General features: G+C 47.6%; 1 protein-coding gene and 1 pseudogene across 2 annotated transcripts in view; both read right to left on the reverse strand.

Annotated features, from left to right (window-relative positions):
- Positions 1 to 3843: 3843 nt before the first annotated feature.
- Positions 3844 to 20651, reverse strand: part of DSP (desmoplakin) — a 43791-nt gene continuing 26983 nt past the window's right edge. The window contains exons 12-24 of one of the 2 annotated variants that reach the window (XM_059076739.2): positions 20179 to 20333; positions 19023 to 19149; positions 18063 to 18264; positions 17595 to 17809; positions 16758 to 16924; positions 16175 to 16313; positions 15454 to 15647; positions 13990 to 14152; positions 12939 to 13022; positions 12251 to 12358; positions 11556 to 11654; positions 10305 to 10802; positions 3844 to 7517 (exon numbers count right to left, since the gene is read on the reverse strand). In XM_059076739.2, the coding sequence (XP_058932722.1) occupies positions 4296 to 7517; positions 10305 to 10802; positions 11556 to 11654; positions 12251 to 12358; positions 12939 to 13022; positions 13990 to 14152; positions 15454 to 15647; positions 16175 to 16313; positions 16758 to 16924; positions 17595 to 17809; positions 18063 to 18264; positions 19023 to 19149; positions 20179 to 20333 (5373 nt within the window). In that variant the 3' untranslated portion in view covers positions 3844 to 4295. Of the gene's footprint in view, positions 7518 to 8528; positions 10803 to 11555; positions 11655 to 12250; positions 12359 to 12938; positions 13023 to 13989; positions 14153 to 15453; positions 15648 to 16174; positions 16314 to 16757; positions 16925 to 17594; positions 17810 to 18062; positions 18265 to 19022; positions 19150 to 20178; positions 20334 to 20651 lie in introns of both variants that reach the window. The other variant, XM_059076738.2, reaches the window with a different exon arrangement.
- LOC131764683 (U6 spliceosomal RNA) lies at positions 12763 to 12862 on the reverse strand (annotated as a pseudogene).

The raw sequence follows: 20651 nt of genomic DNA on the forward strand, positions 1-20651 counted from the left end.
GGGCGGGGCCACACCGCCACGTGACTGGATCCGCCAACTGGGAAGGGCCCCGGGAAGGGCGGAAGCTGTTCTGCTGAGGAGTCTCTTCCGTCCCTTCCCGCGGTCGCTGCCTGTGTAAGGCTCGTGGATGCCTTTGCACTTGGCCTTCCCTGAACGGCGTTCCCCGCCCCGCCCCAATTTTTTTTTAAAAAAGGCTTATAGCTACAGAGAAGTTTAAAGAGTAGGACAATCTGCATTCGCATAGCCGTCCTCCAGTTCATTAACTGCTTAACATTTGGCCTCTCCCACCGTCTCAATACACACAGCCCCCTCACACTGATTTTTGACGAATTATTTGAAAGTTGCGGATACGTCACCCCCACAGACGTCTGTATGCACCTCCTAAGAATAAGGACATAGCCCGACATAAGCACAATATAGGATCAAACCTAGAAAATTAATGATTTCATAATATCATCTAACATAATTCATATTCAGATTTCCCGAGCTGCCCCCGAAATTCCTTTCATAGCCGTTTTATTATGTTTTTCAACCCATAAGCTATAATCGGCTCTTTTAATGCAGAACAGTCTCCTCCACTCTCCTCTGTAACTTGTCATTGAATTTTGTCCTGACTCCCCGCCAGCTGTCTGGTAGAATGTTCCTCCTTCTGGACTTGTTAGATCTTCCCCTTACGACTAGATTCAGTGTGAGCATTTTTTGCAAGACGTGTGTACCTCTTTATCACACCTCGTAGAGGACACATATCTTAGATTCTCCTGCTGTCAGTAATGCTAAATGTGATCACTCGGTAAAGACGGTGACTGCATTGCTCCATTGTAACTGTACGTTTCCCTCTTGGTATTTGGTAAGTAATCTGAGGGATGCTACTTTGCGGCCATGTGAACGTCCTGTTCCCAGCAAGCTCACACAATCCTTCACTGAATCTCTGATGACATTACTGATTACGTACCCGATGATTCTGTAACTCTGTCATGCGCCCACGTTTATTAGCTGCCATTCTTACCACGCCTTCATTTTTTCTATTGTTTCACTATGGAATCACGGTTTGGTTTTTAAAAAACCGTTATTAAAGGTTTTTAAATTCGTTATTACATACTCCATTACCATCAAAATTCTTGTTTTTTTATAAGCAGAAAATGTGTTTGCAGACATTATAAAGTGAATACAAAATACTGATTTTTTGAGAAAACTGAATTGGATCAAATCAATAATAAAAATTTTTCCATGGTTCCATGGACTTCTTCTGAATAGTAAGATCATTGGTATCTGACATAGCCATAATGATGCTATCAACACAAAGTGAACAATGCAAGAGGCATTTACTAAAGACTATGAGTATTTGTTATATGGATTCAGCCCATTAATAATCAACGTCCATTTCCATCCTGTATCCTGGACTTTTGTTATTTAACATCATAATTCTTGTTGATGCTCAAATGGTCCCAAGTTTGACCAGTGGAAACCACTCTAACCACCTGTGTCTCTTTGACACATCCCTGTCAGTCCTCAAGTACTTCCCTGCTTTGATTAACCCAAGTTTACTCTGTACATTTGCTACCCAAGACCTGGAACCAGCCCTTTTGGTTTCCCCAAATGGTTTTAACTACCAGAATCTAATCCCTCTTATGTTTGTTTTTTTTTCAAGCCTGATGCCAAATCTTTGCTTTCCTTTGCACTTGCTTCCATCAGGCAGTATACAGTGCAGTATACTTTTGTGAACAACTATTCTCAAAGGCAAATAGCACAGTTCTCACACACACACACACATAAAGGTGATAACACAGAAACAGGCCAGTAGCTACAAGTGGATGTGTGGCGAGAAGCGGTCTATTCATACTCTGCCCACAGCATCCTTACTCTTTGTTTGCAATTACAGTTTGCCAAGCCTCCTGGAAAGTGTGAGTTGAGTCTATTTTTGGGAGTGAAGTGATGACTGTTGTTGAAAATTTACATACACAGTTCCCTTTTCTGTGGATGTACAGTATACGTGAACCAGATCAAAACTCAGCCCAGGTCAGGCATGCCCTCCCTCCAGGATCCAGCCCTCTCACTTCACAGCTTAATGACAACTCTGGCAGCAGCTGGGAGGGGGTGTACCATATCAAGCTGAAGAACTCCTTTCCACTGATTCCTGTTAATCTGTCCAATCACCGTTTTCCTAAAGAGGTCTCCTGACCCCCGTTCTAGGTTAGGCCTCTATTCTGGGCTGAATTCTGTCCCCTCCAAAATTCAAAGTCCAAACCCCCAATGTGACTGTATTTGGAGAGGTAATTAAGGTTAAATGAGGTCATAAGGGTGGGGCCCTCATGTGACAGAACTAGTGTCCTTCTAAGTTGAGGAAGAGATGCCAGAGCTCCTTCACTGCCTGTTAGTCCGGAAGAGAGCTCTCACCAGAAACCAACCCTGGTGGCATCTACATTGACCTTGGACTTCTGACCTCCAGAACTATAAGAAAATCAATGTTTGTTTAAGCCACCGGGTCTGTGGTATCTCGTCACAGCAGCCTGAGCTAATGCAGCCCCCCAGCTCTGGCGTAAGGATCCTCCTTCATTTCCTTCAACGTGGCATTTCCCACGCACTTTCCTTCCTTTTAAACTACAAGGGCTATGTTTGTACCAGGTACTTCTCCCATTAGATCCACAGCTTCTGGACCATGTGTGGCACACAGAACTCAATATTCAGTGAATGAGATTAATAACAAACCCTCCAGCTCGGGAGGGGGCCAAGAGGAAGAAAAAGAGAGGCATGGTAAGGAAGAAACGAGTGCTGTTTTCACCCTAAGTACCAAAAGCCCCCCCCAATAAGTTAAGGATTATCCAGAGTATGATCGGTTTTGTTCTACACAATTAGCATTTCATTTGTCTTCCTAGTTTCTATTGTACCATCAAATGTGTCTGATTGTATTACTATATGCTACTGATACATGAAAGGTGACCCACTCATTGTTTTACGTGTGTCTTCTGTACCCATCCAGACTGTACGTGCCTTGAAGTCAGGGTCTTATAAACTCTACTGAATCCTCATTGTACCCAGCCCAATACTAGACGTACCAGGCATTCGGTAAAGTATTATTAATTTGATAACAAGTGTCTGAATGTCCGAAGTTTTCTTTGATCCAAAGAATAGGCTTATATTTCGTTGTCCTTCAACAGAGAACCGAGAACTCTTCAGGAATCGGTTTCATGGATTCAAGGTCAATTCCCTCCTCTCTGGGGACAAAAATGCAACCATGCAGTTTAAGGCTACCCCAAATGGAATCTTAGCCACTTCATGTTTTTTAAAGGGTATTGACAGTGACTTCTCCCCAAGCCATTCACTGTCCAGAATAAGCCAGGAGTGGGTATGGACGTCTTGCCTGGCCTCCTTACACAGGCTTCTTTCAAGGACTCTACCTGGTACATAAATGTTGAAAAAACTACCTTCAGAAGACCAACTTCTACCAAGAATTCAGAACTAGAACAGTTTCTTAATGGTCTTTCTTAATAGATATTTAGTAAACAGTTTCAGACACATTTTACAATGAACAAAAAGCTTCTGCTAAATGCCCTTGTGTGTATGAACATATTATTAAATCAAAACGCAAAAACTTCCAACGTCTAAAACTTTATTGCCAGAATAGCAAACTTCATAAAGACACCTTTGAAAGTACATAGAAAATGACAAGCAAAATAAACAGAAAACTTTGACCAAAGAACAGCAAAGATCGCTACTATCATGAACATACAGTCAAAAGAATACCAAACCAAACAGGTACGCTTAAGAGTATATGGGTCATGCAATCCAAGGAGACTCACTCCAAAATGCTTGGGTTTGAGGGGGATTCTTTTTGTTGGGTGGGGGGGGGGGAGCGGGGGGAGAGGGTAATTTTCTCCTCATATAGAAAATGGAACTATTTAGATGAGACACAGACTGATAACTACAAGGTCAATTTAATTTTTATCTCCAAGGACAGAAATCTGGATTATAGGGCATAAGAAGTTCAAGACGCATCGCTCAAAAATCTAAAGACAGAAGAGAAGAAACAAACTCTAGATTCAATTTGTGTTTTCCTTACAACTGATGACCGCTTCCTATACACTACACCCGGTGTATGACATTAGTTCAGGTAAGCCAAGAAGATAAAAAGCCAGAACAGCCTTTACCATTTGATTCCCCCCATGGCTACGTTTTCTTAAGCCTAGAAAGTTCTATCACTATCCTAACAAGCACAAGGTTTTCTTTTTCTATGATTTAGTAAAGTGAAAATTCATATAAGTGAAAGCCAAGGTCTAGCAACCATCCGCAACCGACTCCTAGTGCCCAAGAGAGCTGCTGCTAACGGAGTAGGAGTAGCTGTAGGAAGAATTCCCCGTGGCATCGAAGCTTCCTCTCCGGGACCCACTGCGGGAACCGGATCGGGAGCCGGAGCGGGAGCCAGAGCGGGAGCCTGGAGCAGAAGACATGTTATAAGGGCTGGGCAGGCCCTTGGAGGAGACCGAGGAGGCCTCTAGAAGGTGCAGGCCGGTGATGTCTTCCACCATGGAGCGATTCATGGCATCCTTATAGGATATTTTCAACTTGGTTTTGGGGCAGGTCAGGATCTTGCCGTAGCTGCTGGGGTCTTGCAGCCTCTGCGCCGCCCGGCCGTCGATGTACCCCTTTCTGATGGCTTCTTCCATGCTTATCCTCCCTTGCACTTCGGGGTCAACCAGGCCCCCCGTGAGGTACTGGAACTCCAGGAAGCGCTGGCCGGCCTCATAGGGGAGCCACTTTTCTTTCACTGCCTCTGCCGCCGACATCTTCTTCTTCCCCTTCACTCCTTCAAAGCCGAGGAAGGCTTTCTGAGCAGGCTTCAGCCTGGTGGCCATATCCTGGTCAATGAGGCCCTGGGAGGCGGCATCCTGGAGGGACAGCTTCTGCCCAGTGGTTGGGTGGACGATGCCGCCCGTGCAGGCCTGAGCCTCCAGAAGCCTCTGCCCGGTGATGCTGTCGACGATGCCCCGCTCCATCCCCTCCGTAATGGAGATCTTCTCCAGGTTCTCCGTGTCGAAGATGGCTGCGATGGGGCTTGACTCCTCCGGCGGTTCCGACAGAGACCTGCTCCTGATGGTTAAATTCCTGACGCCGGATACGGTGGAAATCTTGCTTAAGGACTCGTGTCGCGAGCTGCTGAAGACATCATCGCCGACGCCGCTGCAGGTGACGCTGCTGTTGCCGACACCGTTCTTCAAGGAGATCATGTCAGCAAACTGCGTGAGGCTGAGGCTGCCGGCCTGGTACTGGTCAAAGAACTTCCTGTCGATGAGGCCCTTGTCAATCGCATCTTGAACGTCATACTGACTGCCCGTTTTCCTGTCGACCAGGACCACGCGGGTGGAGCCGTCCGATCCGGTGATGGTTATTTCTTCCCATTCGCACTCCTGCTCACACAGTTCTTTGAAGGTCTCGTAATCTATGAGGCCCTTCTTGTAGGCCTCCTCGACAGACATCTCCTTGTTGGTTTCCGGGTCAACTATGACCACCCTACGCTTCCTGAGGGTATTCTTTTGTGAGGTCTGCACCTGTTTCTTCTTCTCTTTCAGGGGCAGGAGACACAGCCCCGTTTCCTCATCCTTAATGCACCTTTCTTTCAGCTGCAGGTACGTAAGGTTTTCCTCAGTGTTCGGGTCAAAGAATCCTTTTGTGTCATCACTTGGATCCGAGAGAATCTCATTGAGCTCCTGATTGAAGTAGCCCCTCTTGTACGCTATGTGAACGGGCAGCCGGTGGCTTTCCTTCGGGTCGATGATGCCGCCGGTTGCAATCTGCGCTTCCAACAGGCGGATGCCGTGGCCCTTCTCGATGAGCTCCTTGTTCATGGCTTGGAACAAGGAGATGGTGTTCCCCGTTTCAGGGTCGTTGTAGCCGGTGACAGCTCGTTCCGCAGACAGGAGCTTCTCCTTGAACTCGATGCCCACCAGACCTCTTTTGTAGGCTTCCTCCACCGGTAACCTCAAGTTTCTAACAGGATCCACCATGAAGCCAGTGGCTGCTTGCGCTTCCAGGAGCTCCAGGGCAGTACCAGGTCGGACCAGGCCAATTTTCATGGCCTCGTAAATGCCAAGCTTCTGTTTTGTGTTCTCACTGTAGATGCCTGCGATGCAGCTTGAACCCTGAAGGAATTCCTTAATTCTCTCACCAACCTCATCGTAAGAAATCTGACCTGATTCCAGTTCATTGACAGTGGATGGTCTCAATATACCGGAATCAACCAGCTCGGAGACGGTCACGGGTTGTCTGATTCCCTGGAAGGACATACTTCTCTTCTGTACTGACAGCAGCAGCAGACCGGTGTGCGATTCGATCCTGCACCTTTCCCTCAGCTGCATGTAACTGACCTTCTTTTTAGTGACAGGATCCACGAAGTTCTGACTATCTCGGGGATCGTTCAGGGACCGATACAGATCTCTGTCGATCAGCCCACGAGCCAAGGCTACGTCTTTCGGCAAAAAGACGCTGTTCACAGGGTCCACCACACCCCCTGAAGCAATCTGGGCTTCCAGCAGACGCATTCCGACTTCCCGATCAATCAGATTTTTCTTGATGGCTTCGGACACGGACACCGTCTTGCCTGAAAATGGGTCATCAAACCCAGTGACGGCTTTCTCTGCTGTGTATATCTGCTGGCGGTCATCGAAGTCGATGAGGTCCCGAGCTACGGCGCTGTCAACAGTCAGCTTCTCGTTCCTGTGGGGGTCGATTATACCACCAGTGGCTGCCTGGGCCTCCAGAAGCATGACTGTGGATTCTGGGGTGATCAATTTCTTTCTCTTGGCCTCCACCAGAGAGTACTTCTCCTTAGGGGAAGCGGAAACTCCAGCGATAGCTCCTGCTCCCCGAAGGAAAGGCTGGATCTCAGAAGAAACTTCTTCCACTGACTTTTTCCCCTTCAGCAGTTTGTCCAGGGTCGTCTTGTCAATCAGCTGGCACTCGTACAGCTGCATCGCCGTCACCTTCCTCCTCAGTCCGTCAAACACCAGCTTCGAGGAGTCAACGAGCCACTCGTACTCAGTCTGGGTCTCGCGGTGGTACCCACACGGGCGCTGCTTGAGTTTGTCGATTTCCCTCTGAAGCCGGGAGCGCTCTGTCTCCAGCTGGGACTGCGTCTCCCTGCTGGAATCCTCCAGCTTCCGCTGGCACCTCTCCTCGATCCTCTTGATCTCCGCCTGGAGTCTTTCAATCTCACTTCTAAGGCTGTTCTTCTCTCTCTCGCTCTTTTCTCTTTCGGACTCTATCTTCCTAACAGCCTCCTCTTTGCGGGAACACTGTGTTTTCCACTGGTTCAGGTCATTCTGGATCTGCTGTTTCTCACACTCCAGGCGCTGTTTCACCCTGCTTTCTGCCTCGAGGGTCACTTTGGCGCGATTCAGCTCATCCTCCAGCCTCTGCAGCCTGGCCTTGTCTTGCTCCAGAACTTTGATTTTCACCAGGAGGCTCTCTCTCTCCTGCACCACCTGAGAGCACTGATTCTTGGATTCCTGAATCCTATTAGATGCCTAGAATGCAAAAAAGAGAAAGAAATGGGAAAAAATAATGATGTGATCATATCACAGGGCCATTATCATTTAACTTCTTTTCCTATATATTTTTTTAAAAAAGTATATTTACTTATCGGCCCTTTTCTTTTCCTTGAGTATACTGTTATTTTGTTACCTTACAAGTTCCTGAAAAAAATTCTGTAGATACATGTTGCCACTTTGATAAATGGCTTCTATTCTATACTTTCTATATTTTTCCACTGAAGGAAATAGGAGCAGTGGTAGACCTGGCTTACTCTTAATAGTAATTATGGTTTGAACAGATATGGGGAGGTTCATTCCAGGTTATCCCACCTGCTGTACCTACAGTTCACCTGTTACAGCCATACTCACATGTTTAACAAAGCAATACAAATCCACGGACATACACACACCCCTCACCCAGCCCCACACAAATATTGTCTACAGAAGTCAAACGTATTAGAAGTTAAAGAGGTTAAGTGTTTCAATTAGGGGTTGAAAGAAGAAAAGTCAAACAAAAAGAAACATATCAGGGCCACGATGAAAAGAGCAGAGCATAACGCATGCAGAAAAATCACATGAGCCAGCAAGAGAGTGATTTTAAAACTGCACAGAAAACCCATTTAATGTGGCTTTTATTTAGGAAAACTTTAATTACAAACGTTATGTCACAGCTCACGAAGAGCCACCTTCTAGAAAACAGAGGGGAGCACTGAGAGGAAGTGATCTCAGCTGTTACACCCCAGCCAAAGTTCGAAAAGCAGAGCCAAGTACGGGTTACACAGGGATGGCCACTCGATGTGGAAGTAGAAGAGAAGGGCAAACAGCACTGAAATTACCCCGAAGCCGCGTCTGGATCAGGACACACAGCAGCACAGCGTCAGAAAGAAAAGCGAGACGTGTGCAAGCACCCAGCCCAGCAGCCAAGAGCACAGCCACCCAGCTGGGCAGACCGTGGAGGGTATTAGCTGAGAGGAAGTGAAGCAGCGGGCAAGTATTTGCGAATACCTCTAATGCCTGCTTTTGGAATTTCTCAATTTCCTGTCTCAAATTTCCCCTCTCTCTTTGTAAATCATTAATCAGGCCCTGCAGCTCCAGGGTCCGGGCGTTGCTGATCTGCAGTTGGCTCCGTAACCCCGAGATGGTGGCGTTTTTGTCCTGCTCGGCCTCGCTGCGGCTCTGCCGGAGGTCATCGCACTCCAGCCGGAGGCTCCGCAGTTCCCCCTCGAGCAGCAGGTGCTCCTTGGTGAGGTTCTCGGTCAGCGACTGCAGCCTCTCGATTTCGATCTTGCTCTCGTTCAGGCTCCTGCTCTTGTCCTCGATGGCCTTCTGCAAGTGCTCGCTCCGCGCCTGCGCCTCCCGGGCGCTCTCCTGCTCCTGCGACAGCCGCCGCCGCAGGGCCTCGACGTCGGAGGCCAGCCTGCGCAGCTCGTCCTGGGCCCTCTGCTTCTCCCGCAGGTGGCCGTCCAGCGCGTCCTCGCTCCGCTTTCTGGCGGCGGACGCCTGCTCCAGCTGCTGGGTCAGGCTGGTGACCTTCACCGCCTGCTCCTTCAGGGCCCTCCGCAGGGTCTCCAGCTCCTCGTCCAGCTTCTTCCTCCTGAAGGAGTCCTCGGAGGCCGCCCTCTTGAGCCGCGCCAGCTCCTCCTGCAGTCTCTGCTTCTGCGGCTGGAGCTCCTTCAGAGAGCTCTGGAGGCGGGCCACGTCCTGCTCCCTGAGGGTCCTCTCCTGGGCCACCCGTTCGTAGTCCAGCCTCAGGCGCGTCAGCTCCTGCTCCTGCGCCTTCAGTTTGCTGACCGTCTCCGTGGCGCTGCTGTAGGCCTTCTGCAGCTCGCACTGCGCCCTCTGCAATTTGGCGTTTTCATCCTCCAGACACTTCCGCCGCTTTGCTTCCGTCTCTGTCAGCTGCTTCAGCCTCTCTATCTCCGTGTTTCTGTCCTGGATCGTCCTGGCGGCGTCATCCAGAGACTGCCTGTACCGTGTGCTCTCCTCCACCCGCACCTGCGTGACCTGCTTCAGCTCCACCTCCAGCTGCTGCTTCCGCTGCGACATCTCCGAGCCCGCGGCCTTTTGCTGCTGGACATCCTCTTCGAGCCTCCTGAGGTTCTCCGTGGTCTGGGCTAGGGCGTTCTTCAGCTTTGTTACTTCTTCCGAGAGGCTCCGGTTTTCCCTGGTGAGCTCATCTATCCGGGCTCGGGAGCCGCCGGCGTCCTCCTCCTTCTGCAGGGTGAGCTGCTGGATGGTCGTCTTGGTGACGTTGATCTCCGTCTCGAACTGGTTCTTCAAGCTAATGAGCTCCTCGTCGTAACTGTTCCTCACCTTGGCCAGTTCATTCTCACATTCCCGGCGGCGCTTGGCCTCCGCCTGAAACTCAGCTTTGAGTCTTTCGATCTCCTGGTTTTTGCCCTGGATGGTCTTGGCGGCCTCTTCCAGGGACTGCTTGTGCCTGGCGTGGTCCTCGGAGCGCTGCTGGATGACCTGCTTCAGCTCCATTTCCAGATGCTGCTTCTCCTGCAGCATCTCGGAGCCACAGGCCTTCTGCTGCAGGGCAGCCTCTTCGGCCCGCCTCCGCTCCTCCGTGGTCTGCAGGATGCTCTCGGTGAGCCGGACAATCTCATCCTTCAGATCTCGATTCTCCTTGGACACTCTATCGAGCTGGTTTCGGAGGTTTCTGGAATCCTCCTCTTTTTGCACCGATATCTCCTTGACGGCAGTCTTTGTGATGTTAATCTCTGTTTCGTACTTGTTCCTTAAATTACTCATCTCCTCACCATACTGGTTTCTTACCTTTGCCAGCTCATTTTCGTATTCTCTCTTCCGGGCGCTCTCCTCCTGCAGAAGAGCCCTCAACCTCTCTATCTCGAACTCCTTCTCCTTGACGGCCTTCTCAGACTCTATCCTCTGCCAGCCGAGGCTCTCCTTCTCGCTCTGCCTCGCTCTCTGCAGCTGGTCGTAGTCGGTCTTCTGCTGATCAAACCTGTCTTCCGCGGTTTTCCTGCTTCGCTTTTCATGCTCCACCTCGTAAGTCAGCCGGGTGATCTTCTCATTGAGCTCTTTGATTTGGCTGTAGCACTTGTCTAGATTTTGCTTGGCTGACTTGCCATCCAGCTCAGCCTGTCTCTTCAGCTCCTCCAGGCTCATGAGCTTTGCTTTGAACTGGGAACACTCCGCCTGGTATTTCTGGAGGTTCTGATCCAGGAATTTGTTCTTACTGCAGTTTTCAGAGTTGGCGTCTCGGGCCAGCCTGAGCTCCTCTTCCAAAACTTCGATCTTGGTATTTTTCAGCTGTGGAAGGGAAATCAGAAAAGCGTGTTGAAAGAAAGACGCCTCACGTCAGGAGAAAGAAGTGGTACTTCCTCCCCGCCAGGCCAACGTGCTCTCTCATTTCCTGTTACGCACCTGCACACGCACACACGGGCACACGTGTAGACACTGATAGAAGGCAAAAGCTACTAGACAAAAAAATTCAAGAAATCTGTCTTCTTGTCATAATTCTTCTATCAACTGCTTGTGTGATCTTAGTAAGGGATCTACCCTCTCTGAGCTTCAGCTTCCTCATCTGGGAATGAGGGGATTTCTTCCAAGACCAAAAGCTTCTGATTTCCTAAATTATGTTTCCTTTATTTCCAGGTGTCAAGTAAGTTTCCATATAAACTCAATTCGAATATTACAAATGAGGAGTAAATCAAACCATCACTCAACATGGAGAATTCAAGTCCAGCTAGTCCTGGATGTTCTTCTTAATGTAACACCAAGAAAGAAAGAAAGCAAATTCCTTGATCAAACATTAAATGAAATTCCTGGGGATTATGGCAAGGTAAAATAGATATAATTTGGAAAATATTACCTGAGTGCACTCCAAGCAGTGTACTGGAGAATAGGACTGACACCTGATTTATGAATAAACTATATTATACTAACTGTTTAGAGGAAACACAGTTTTACCAATGAGTATGGCCAAACTCATGTTATAACGAGGCAGTAAGAATTAAGTTCCATTCTATTTTCTTTTTTGATCCTCCAAGGAAAATAAATTACCTTCAGATCTTCCAAACTCTTCAGCATGTCACTTAAGAATCTGTAATAGTCTCCAGACCTTGTAAGAAGTTCTATGTACCGAGCATGAATATCTGCAGCCTTGGAGAAAAGAAGTGCAAGGAAAAATCAAAGGTATTGCATTCAAAAGAAGTCCTATGCAAGCTGACCAATCCTGTTTTCTAAAACAATCCAACAGTGAAATTATTTGGCTGAATAAAGAGTGAATTCCCTTCTTTCACCTGTGCTAATTCCAAAACCCAACAGAAGAATAAAGTACAATAAAACAAAGGGCCAAAGACCTTACATTTCATCCTCCTCACTCCAGGGTGTTCCCCCTAAACCATCTGATGGGTGATGTTCTCTGACACCTTTGAGAAGAAGTTGTCTTTTAGAAATCGACTGGATGTTTTCCACTCTTGAAATGTCCCCCTCACTAAACCCAGAATTTAAGCCCAGTTTCTGCAAAGATTCAAACGTATGAGCAATAGACCCAGGCTTCTCACTGATCATTCCCTCAAATGCATTATGCTGATGACAACACTAGAGAGAGGATAACCTATTAAACCTTTTTAAATGGATACCCTACAGCAAGAGATGAATTCAGGGAGGGTAGGGAAGACAGGAAGGGGACAGGGAAAAGAGAAGATGCAGGGGTGGGGTGGCGAGCTCTAAGAGATGGGTAATGACATATCTACCTCTTGCAGAATCATCGCAGAAGGAGACTGAACGATGGTTCTCTTGACAGGTATGTTCAGTAGAGTTTCCAGTCCTGAGGTGTACGATGCCAGCTGTAGTTCATAATCCTGCAGAATGATAACGTTTCAGAAAAACATACTTAAATGGACTTAAAAGGAGTCACGGATGGCTACAGTTCCCCAGCTTTAAATCACCAAGCTGTACTTCCGATGTCCAACCCCAAAGGCCACCACGTGCTGCTAGTGTCCGAGCATCACGTGACATTATTAAACCACACAGCACCGCTTTATATGCAAAATGGAGATCTCTGCACACACCACCAGTCTAAAGGATGAAGACTGGCCCGTTCCCGTAGATGCTGCCAATGTATAATCAATTCAAGCTAATGGATAACAGCATTTACAGTTTGTTCATGAGAGATTATATAAAAACCATAATCGTTGTCCTCAAGAAGTCTGTAATCTTTAAAGTGAATCCGAAAATAATGTAGTTAATAATATTCTTTTATTAAAAAAGTATGGAACACTTCATGAATTTGCATGTCATCCTTGCGCGAGGGCGGGCTAATAATCTCTGTATCGTTCGTTTTAATATATGTGCTGCCGAAGCAAAGACGGTTGATAATATATATTTTTTAAAAATAATATTCTTGAGGAAACACCAACATTCTTTGCGAAACCAACATACCTTAATTGAATTTGCACAAAGTTCGGCAATTTTTTGTATTTCTTCTGATTTGTCTCGTTTGCCACTTATATCACTGTGCAAGTTCTATACAGAAAAGGAAATATTTACAAATGTTACAATGTGTACATATTTTAAAATAAATGTTTTTTTCACTCTTTAACCACTGTTACTTGTTTTTTTTCCCTCAGTTTATGACTATGTGTTCAGACCCCATAGTCTCACAGTTAAACCTTAGGAGATGAGCATGTTTTCTATTCAGAAAAAAGAAAGATCTTCAACTTCTTATGAGCTAAGAGGTTACTATCTGGCCGGCACTCTTTTCTGGTCCTATCACCTCAATTTACAGAGACACTTTACTATCACGGTCGTTACATTATTTCCATGCTCACAAGGGCATTTCTTTGTAAATATCTCAACTGCTTCTCCTCTGGACACGATTTAAGCATTCACAAAACGGACTAGTAATAGTAATTATTTATCATTTCATGAAAAGATACATGCAGCCCCACGTTCACAGTAGCACTATTTACAATAGCCAAGAAATGGAAACAACCTAAATGTCCATTGACAGATGAATGGAGAAAGAAGATGTGGTATATAGACACAGCTGGAATACTACTCAGTCATAAAAAAGAATGAAATAACGCCATTCGCAGCAACATGGATGGACCTAGAGAATATCATACTAAGGGCAGTAAGTCAGAAAGACAAAGACAAATACCATATAATATCACTTAGGAGCTTCCCTGGTGGCGCAGTGGTTGAGAGTCTGCCTGCTAGTGCAGGGGACACAGGTTGGAGCCCTGGTCTGGTGGGATCCCATGGGCCACGGAGCAGTTGGCCCCGTGAGCCACAGCTACTGAGCCTGCGCATCCGGAGCCTGTGCTCCGCAACGGGAGAGGCCGCGACAGTGAAAGGCCCGCGTACCGCAAAAAAAAAAAAAAAAAAAAAAAAAAAAAGTATCATTTTAAACCTAAGTACTGCTATGAAAACCAGAGGGAAACACAGCTTACACCCAGTGACATCTGTGCAATGACAAATTGCCTTATACCTTCTGCTCGTTCAAAAATCTCATGACCATGTTGGAATCTCCAAACTTCATGGATTCTAAGTTATCCTGGCAGCGTTTGGCATCACAGAGCCATTTGCAGAAAGTCTGGTAGTTATCACGGTAATTCCTCAGTTGCTTGATTTGTTTCTCCAGGTCCCATAATCTGGGGCAAACAGAGATCATAAAATTATTAAATATTGCTATTGCTCTGCAAAAGTATTTAACACAGAGTTACCCGATGACCCGGCAATTCCACCTGGCCCATACTCAAGAGAACTGAAAACATACATCCACACAAAAAATTATACATGAATGTTTGTAGCAACACTTTTCACGACAGCCCCAAACTGGGAACAACCCAAATATCCGTCAGTTGATGAAAGAATAAACAAAATGTGGTATAGCCATACAATGGAATATTATACAGTCATAAAAAGAAATGAAGTACTGACACGTGCTACACCATGGATAAACGTGGAAAACATTATGTTAAGTGAAAAAAAACAGTCACAAAGGACCACGTATTGTACCTTTCTATTTATAGGAAATGTCCAGAATAATTGGCAAATCTACAGAGACAGCAAGTAGAACGGTGGCTGTTTGGGGCTGGAGGGTTGGGAGGAAATGGGGAGGGACTGCCAATGGATATGGGGTTTCTTTTTTAGGGTGATGAAAGTGTTCTAAACTTAGATTGTGGTGATGGTTACACATTCTGAATATACTAAGAACCAGTGACTTGGACACTTTTGGTGGGTGAGTTACACGGCATGTGAATTATATATCAATAGAGATTTTTTTTTTTTTTTTTTTTTTTTTTTTTTTTTTGTGGTCCGCGGGCCTCTCACTGTTGTGGCCTCTCCCGCTGCGGGGCACAGGCTCCGGACGCGCAGGCTCAGCGGCCATGGCTCACGGGCCCAGCCGCTCCGCGGCGTGTGGGATCCTCCCACACCGGGGCACGAACCCGTATCCCCTGCATCGGCAGGCGGACTCTCAACCACTGCGCCACCAGGGAAGCCCAATAGAGATGTTTTTAAGAAGTACTGCTAGTCAAATAACCTATAAGCAACATTCAGGAGATGTTTTTAAACCCTCCTTTGCAGTAAGGCATTTCTTTCGTGTAAGATTTAATTTTCACAAACTTTTGGAAAATGCTCCCTCAAAGGAGCTACTCCTTCCACCGGTCATAACAGGAGTTTACAGGGCATGAAAGAGCTTGATCGATGGCTTCCATTATTTCCCTAAGAACCTGCAGGGCCTCTGAGACGGGCTGGTTCAAGCTCGGCTACCGGATATACTCTCTTCCTGTTGTCAACAAAGCTGCCCACAGCCAGTGTGTGAAGAGAGGTCCCAGGATGCTGAACTTACACACAAAACAAAACCACTGTTTTTCAGAGTGAGGACTTCAAGTGACATTATCTTGGGGACAACCATATGGGAAGAAAGTGTGGAAGGAGGTCGGCACACCTGTAGTCTATCTGTTTATCGACTCTCTGCCAGCGATCTGTCAGCTGTGTGACTTTTTCGCTGAACTTGCTCAGGTCCAGGTCATACAGTGGATACTGCTGTGAAGTCTGGGAGTAGATCTGCTGGGCTTTCTGCAGTTCCGTCTTCATGGTGGCCAACAAGGACTTCTTCAAGTTCAAGTCGTTTTTAATTTTCTGTCACAGGAGGAAAAAAAAAAAAAAAGTACAAATTAACCTCATTCCCACTTGATGCTACACCGCAAGGAAAATATATCCACTGATTGCATTTGCCTATATTTGTGCCAGGGACCTAGTTCCTTGTGCCAATTTGGTTAAAAAAAAAAAAAAAGGATTCAGTGTGTAAATTAGTTTGAGAAATGCTACATATCACACTCCATTCCGTTCCTGAAAAATTATAAAATCCATTAACCTATTAAAGGTTCTGAAAAGTACAACAGAACCAGCTTAACTGTGTTTAACTTGCGTCCCCCAGACTAATCTCACCACAAACGACTTTCTCACGTAGGTCCTGCCAACACGCTCCGGACAACGGTGCTCTAGAGATAACGGCTGATGTCAACCACGTGTGGCCAACGAAATCCAGTAACCCTCCAAACTCATGAAGACTTAGCGAAGCTCTACCGCCGGGGGCAGAGCGGTCCCGTATTCTTTCCCATAAACCGGATAAACCGGGCCGCTTGCTGTTCAACCCTTCTCCTAACCTTCAGCCCACAGCGGTAAGCTTCCACTTTATCCAGATCCAGGCAAACAGTCTCCTCTTCGGTAAGCCTGGCTTCGTAAACCTTCAGCGTGTCTTCTGTCTGGAGGATGGTCTGCAGGAGTGTTCTCACCACGCACAAGCTGTCAAGAGCCAGAGAGGCAAAGAAAATTGCCGGCGACGTAATCAGCCTTGGAAACTCTCTTGGGCTCTTACCACTCTTCGTACAAGGGAACACTATTAAGGCAGGTAAAAATTTACTCCGCTTCTTTTATAAGTTGCGGAGCAATACATTTTTCCCCTCTTTCATGACTCAGAACACCATCTTGCATCAGTGGAAGAATTCTAAGTTCCGGCCTTTAGAGGATGCCTTGGCTGCAAGAGACAGTGGAGCTCAGAACCACGGGATCGGCACCCTAGGCTGGAGGACCCTCTCTCAAAAGCACAGAAGACTGTGAGTGAGGCTCCAAGGAAAAGAGAAACCATAAGGCAACAGCTCCAGCAACCAGCACATAAAGCGAATGAAGTCTCACGAAACGAAGCTTGAGAAAAGCCAAATATCTGAGGTCAGTGTCAGTCGCGTTTACCTATTTAAGTAGCCGTCTGTAACGCCATTGATATTTTCCAGTTTCTGAAACAATCCAAATACCTCATTCTGCAGATAGCAATATTTTTCCGAACCTCTGAAGTTAGCTAGCATGTCCTTCAGCTGGTTGAGAACTTGAGCGATGGCTTGAGAATCATTCTGTAAGCCCTGTCCAAAAAGAAGGGGAGAGAGCTTTTGATTCAGCTGTACGCTTCTCACCGTCATTCATGTCCTCAAAAGGCCCACAAAAGGTGAACGACTCAAGTGAGGGTTGACCTTTCATGTCCTTCATGAGGGAGAGGCCTTACCAGCACTGGGTAAATGTGACCCTCTTCCTCAGAATATATACCTCGGAGATTCCAGCGCAGAGCCCAGGCCTGGCTGAGCGGAAGAGATCACTGAGCTTGACACTGAAACACCTGGGCTGCAGTCCCAGCTCGGCCGATGGCTTGCAGCTCTTACCCTACCCCTTACTGTCTACAGCTAAGATCATTCTACCTGTCTAGCCCACATCATAGGTTGTTCCAGGCAGAAGCCAAATTAACGTTTGTGAAGACTTTCGAAATCTACAAAGCACTACACTGCAGAGAAGGACAAACGCTGCAGCCGGAATGAGCGGCCCACAGACTAACAGCAAAGGTGGTTTAATCCCCAGCCTGGTGTCTTTCCACAGATTCGGCAGCATGGGAAGGAAAAGAGAAAATTGCGCCAGAAGCCTCTTCTCTTGAAAATGAAGGTTTCTTGCCTATAAATGTTTAAACCAGGAGGTCTTTTTCTACTACTTCACAGTTAAATATAAATACACCTAGAATCAAGCAAAACATTAACGGAGACCTACCTTCAGCTCGTTTATTTTCGCTGTGATGTGGTGCAAAGACCCCTGATGTGCCAGAAGGATGTTTTTAAGGGTCATTCCGCTCTCACAGAGCTCCATCTGCCTCCGAACCTTCTGGAGCTCCATCAGCAACCACGTTTCCTGCTTGTCGTTTTCTCTGTTGGTTTCAATTACTTTATTATGGCAGGAACCATGATGAGTGATTTCAGTTGTGGTTACTGTAAAAATGTTAGGACCACAAAAATCAGAGACTTCTTGGCTAGAAGGGCACAAGGCCTCAAAACAACATCCATGCTGCATGAAAGTGTCGCTACTTCCTTTGATTTGGTTCTGAAAACCTAGCATCTCTATGACGTTTGATATACGATCTTTCAAAGAAGTGATTCTGCAACTAGTTTTTGGCGAACTATGTACTTTCTTTTGAAAACGGCATGTATGGTGGCTGCAAAGAAGGACTGGCTCTGAACCAACCTGTCTGCTGCTGGGGATAGCTGGGGAGCTGTACGACCAGGGTCTGGTAGTGTTTCTGGGCGTCCGTGAACTGGGTCTGTATGTTCCTCTTGTCATCATCTCCAAACATCTCTGAGCCTTGGCTGTCTCTGATGAACTCTTGGTAACGTAACTCGAGGTCCGATATTGTCTTCATGTAATCTTCTGGCCGCATCGTTTTCAGCTGGAAATAAACCAGGCGGGGAGTGTTTCTTGGCCCCAGAGCGTGGCCAAGAAAGCTTCCTGGGAAATGCACCACTCTGGTGGCACTTGAGGCAACGCCCCTCGAAGACCCATTAAGACAGAAAAGGTCTTGGATGATTCAGAGCTTGCGCCTAAGAACCATAGCAGCGGGTTGTCAATTTTCTTCTTCAAAGCAAATAGGACTCAGAAGCCCCAAATGTCAAGCAGATCACAGCAAAGCTGCTCTGACTGAAAAGAGTTAAAGGGGTAAAGGGAAGCCCCAAACTTACCCATTCCCTGCCCCTCACCTCCCTGCTGTCCCTGTCATCCCAAAGGACTCCCTCACCTGGATTCTTGGGCCACGACCTGAAAACCACTGATCTAGGGTAACTAATGCTTCCAAGAATTCAACCCCACCTTTTACGACTGTGCTATCCAGTCAATAACTATGCCCTCACTTTCCATTACATCTAAGGGGAGTGGGACCCTGGGTATCACAGGACCTCGTGCCTTTCCCACAGGGACTTCTGGCTTTTGCCCGGTAACTTTAATTAGTACTTCTGCTTGTCTCTTAACCAGCTGGGTGCGAATCCCTCCCATCCTGTGTTGGACAGACTAGAACCTCTAAGGAAGGCTCAGCCGACTCTCTTGTTGACACACAAAAGCATCACCTGCACGGCTAGGTTCGCCTGGTAGAAACTGCACTTCAGGTAGCGGCTAGGGAGCCCCTCCAGGCAGCGGGTGGTCCTGAGGACGTACCTTGGCGATGGTCATGGCCTTGATCTTCTCGATGTCGATCATGCAGTAGTGCCAGGACACCAGGCTCTTCATGTTGATGTAGAGCTGGTTCCACAGGGCCAGGATGGCTTCATAGTACTGCTCGATCCTATAGGAGGTGCAGAGGAGAAGAGTGCTAGCCCGGCTCTCAAGTCCATCCCAGACGGGAAACCTGGCCACGCTCCCCCAGTGGCACAGAAAACTCAAAAGAGAGCTAACAGAGCAATGCGTGAATGGAGCATTTGCAAAACATTCAACATTTCAATGGATTTAGACTAATACCCAAAAGCACATTCTCAGTGATCGACATGGGTTTCGGTACATTGGAATCATTTTGGGCAAAACAGGCAGTACAGTTTGTGATTGTTGGGTTGTTTGTCAACAACATTTTTTTTTTTCCCCCCCGGTACGCGGGCCTCTCACCGCTGTGGCCTCTCCCGCTGCGGTGCACAGGCTCCGGACGCGCAGGCTCAGCGGCCACGGCTCACGGGCCCAGCCGCTCCGCGGCACGTGGGATCCTCCCGGACCGGGGCACGAACCCGCGTCCCCTGCATCGGCAGGCGGACTCTCAACCGCTGCGCCACCAGGGAAGCCCTGTCAACAACTTTTTAATTGATGGAGGTCTGGCGCCGTGCAGGCAACAGTGAGAAATGGGTCTCGGGTCACAGAACGCCTGCTGGAGCTTGGAAACGGGCTCACTGGGCTACTCTCACCCCACCCTGAGCAGGCTGAAGACCTCCAGCGTCCAAGGTTTAGAAGAACGTGCCCTGGACAAGCTGTCAGGTGAACGCGCCACCTACTGACGGCCAAACGTCGATGCTAAGTGCATCTTCTATTTGTGGCTACAGGCCAAACTACTGATTGTCTGAAAGGCAGAAGAATTTCAAAACAACGTCTTTAAAGTACACGGCCAGAATGAGCTCGTCGACTGTCAGACATTCTTTTTCATTCTGCCATGACAACCACAGTGTCTGCAACCTCAAACCTCAAGACAATGCAAAGGCACCTTCACCGGGTCCCCCTCTGGCGGGAGGTGACAGCAGTAAGGAGTGGTGTGTCTAAGCGTCTTGTATCAGCGTCTGCCCTATTTCTCCCCACCCGCGTTCATGTCACGGCCAGAAGGAAGTTCAAGACGTACTTGCTTGAGAGGTCCACGGCCAGAGGGTTGGGCGGAGGAACAATGAGGCCCACGGAGGGCACGATCATGTCCATGCCCCCCGGGCCAGTCACGAGCCACTTGCTCCGCTCGTTATTGTCCTTCAGGATACACTCGTCCCCTTTGTGGACGATCTTCTGCAAGGCAAGGAGCACCGCGTTTTGGCTCTATCCACGAGCCCACATTTCTATCTTTTTGCTCAAGAACAGAAGCAGCAGCACTGTTTCAGCTTTGCACTTAGTAGTTTTTTGCCTCAACTGAAGCTGATCTTGACACAACCCCACACGACTGATGCTTTAAATAAGACGGGTGAGCCTACAAGGTGTGTCTGAAGGGCATTAGGTAGAGTGACCTTCCAGGAGACAGCCAGGGGCGGATCCCTCCCCCTGGTGAAGTGAGCGATGCTTTTGTAAAGCAAAAACTCACCCCCTGGCTTTTCTGTTTTTGTGAGTTTG

The sequence above is a fragment of the Kogia breviceps genome, chromosome 10 (genome assembly GCF_026419965.1).
Source record: "Kogia breviceps isolate mKogBre1 chromosome 10, mKogBre1 haplotype 1, whole genome shotgun sequence".
Taxonomy (NCBI): domain Eukaryota; kingdom Metazoa; phylum Chordata; class Mammalia; order Artiodactyla; family Physeteridae; genus Kogia; species Kogia breviceps.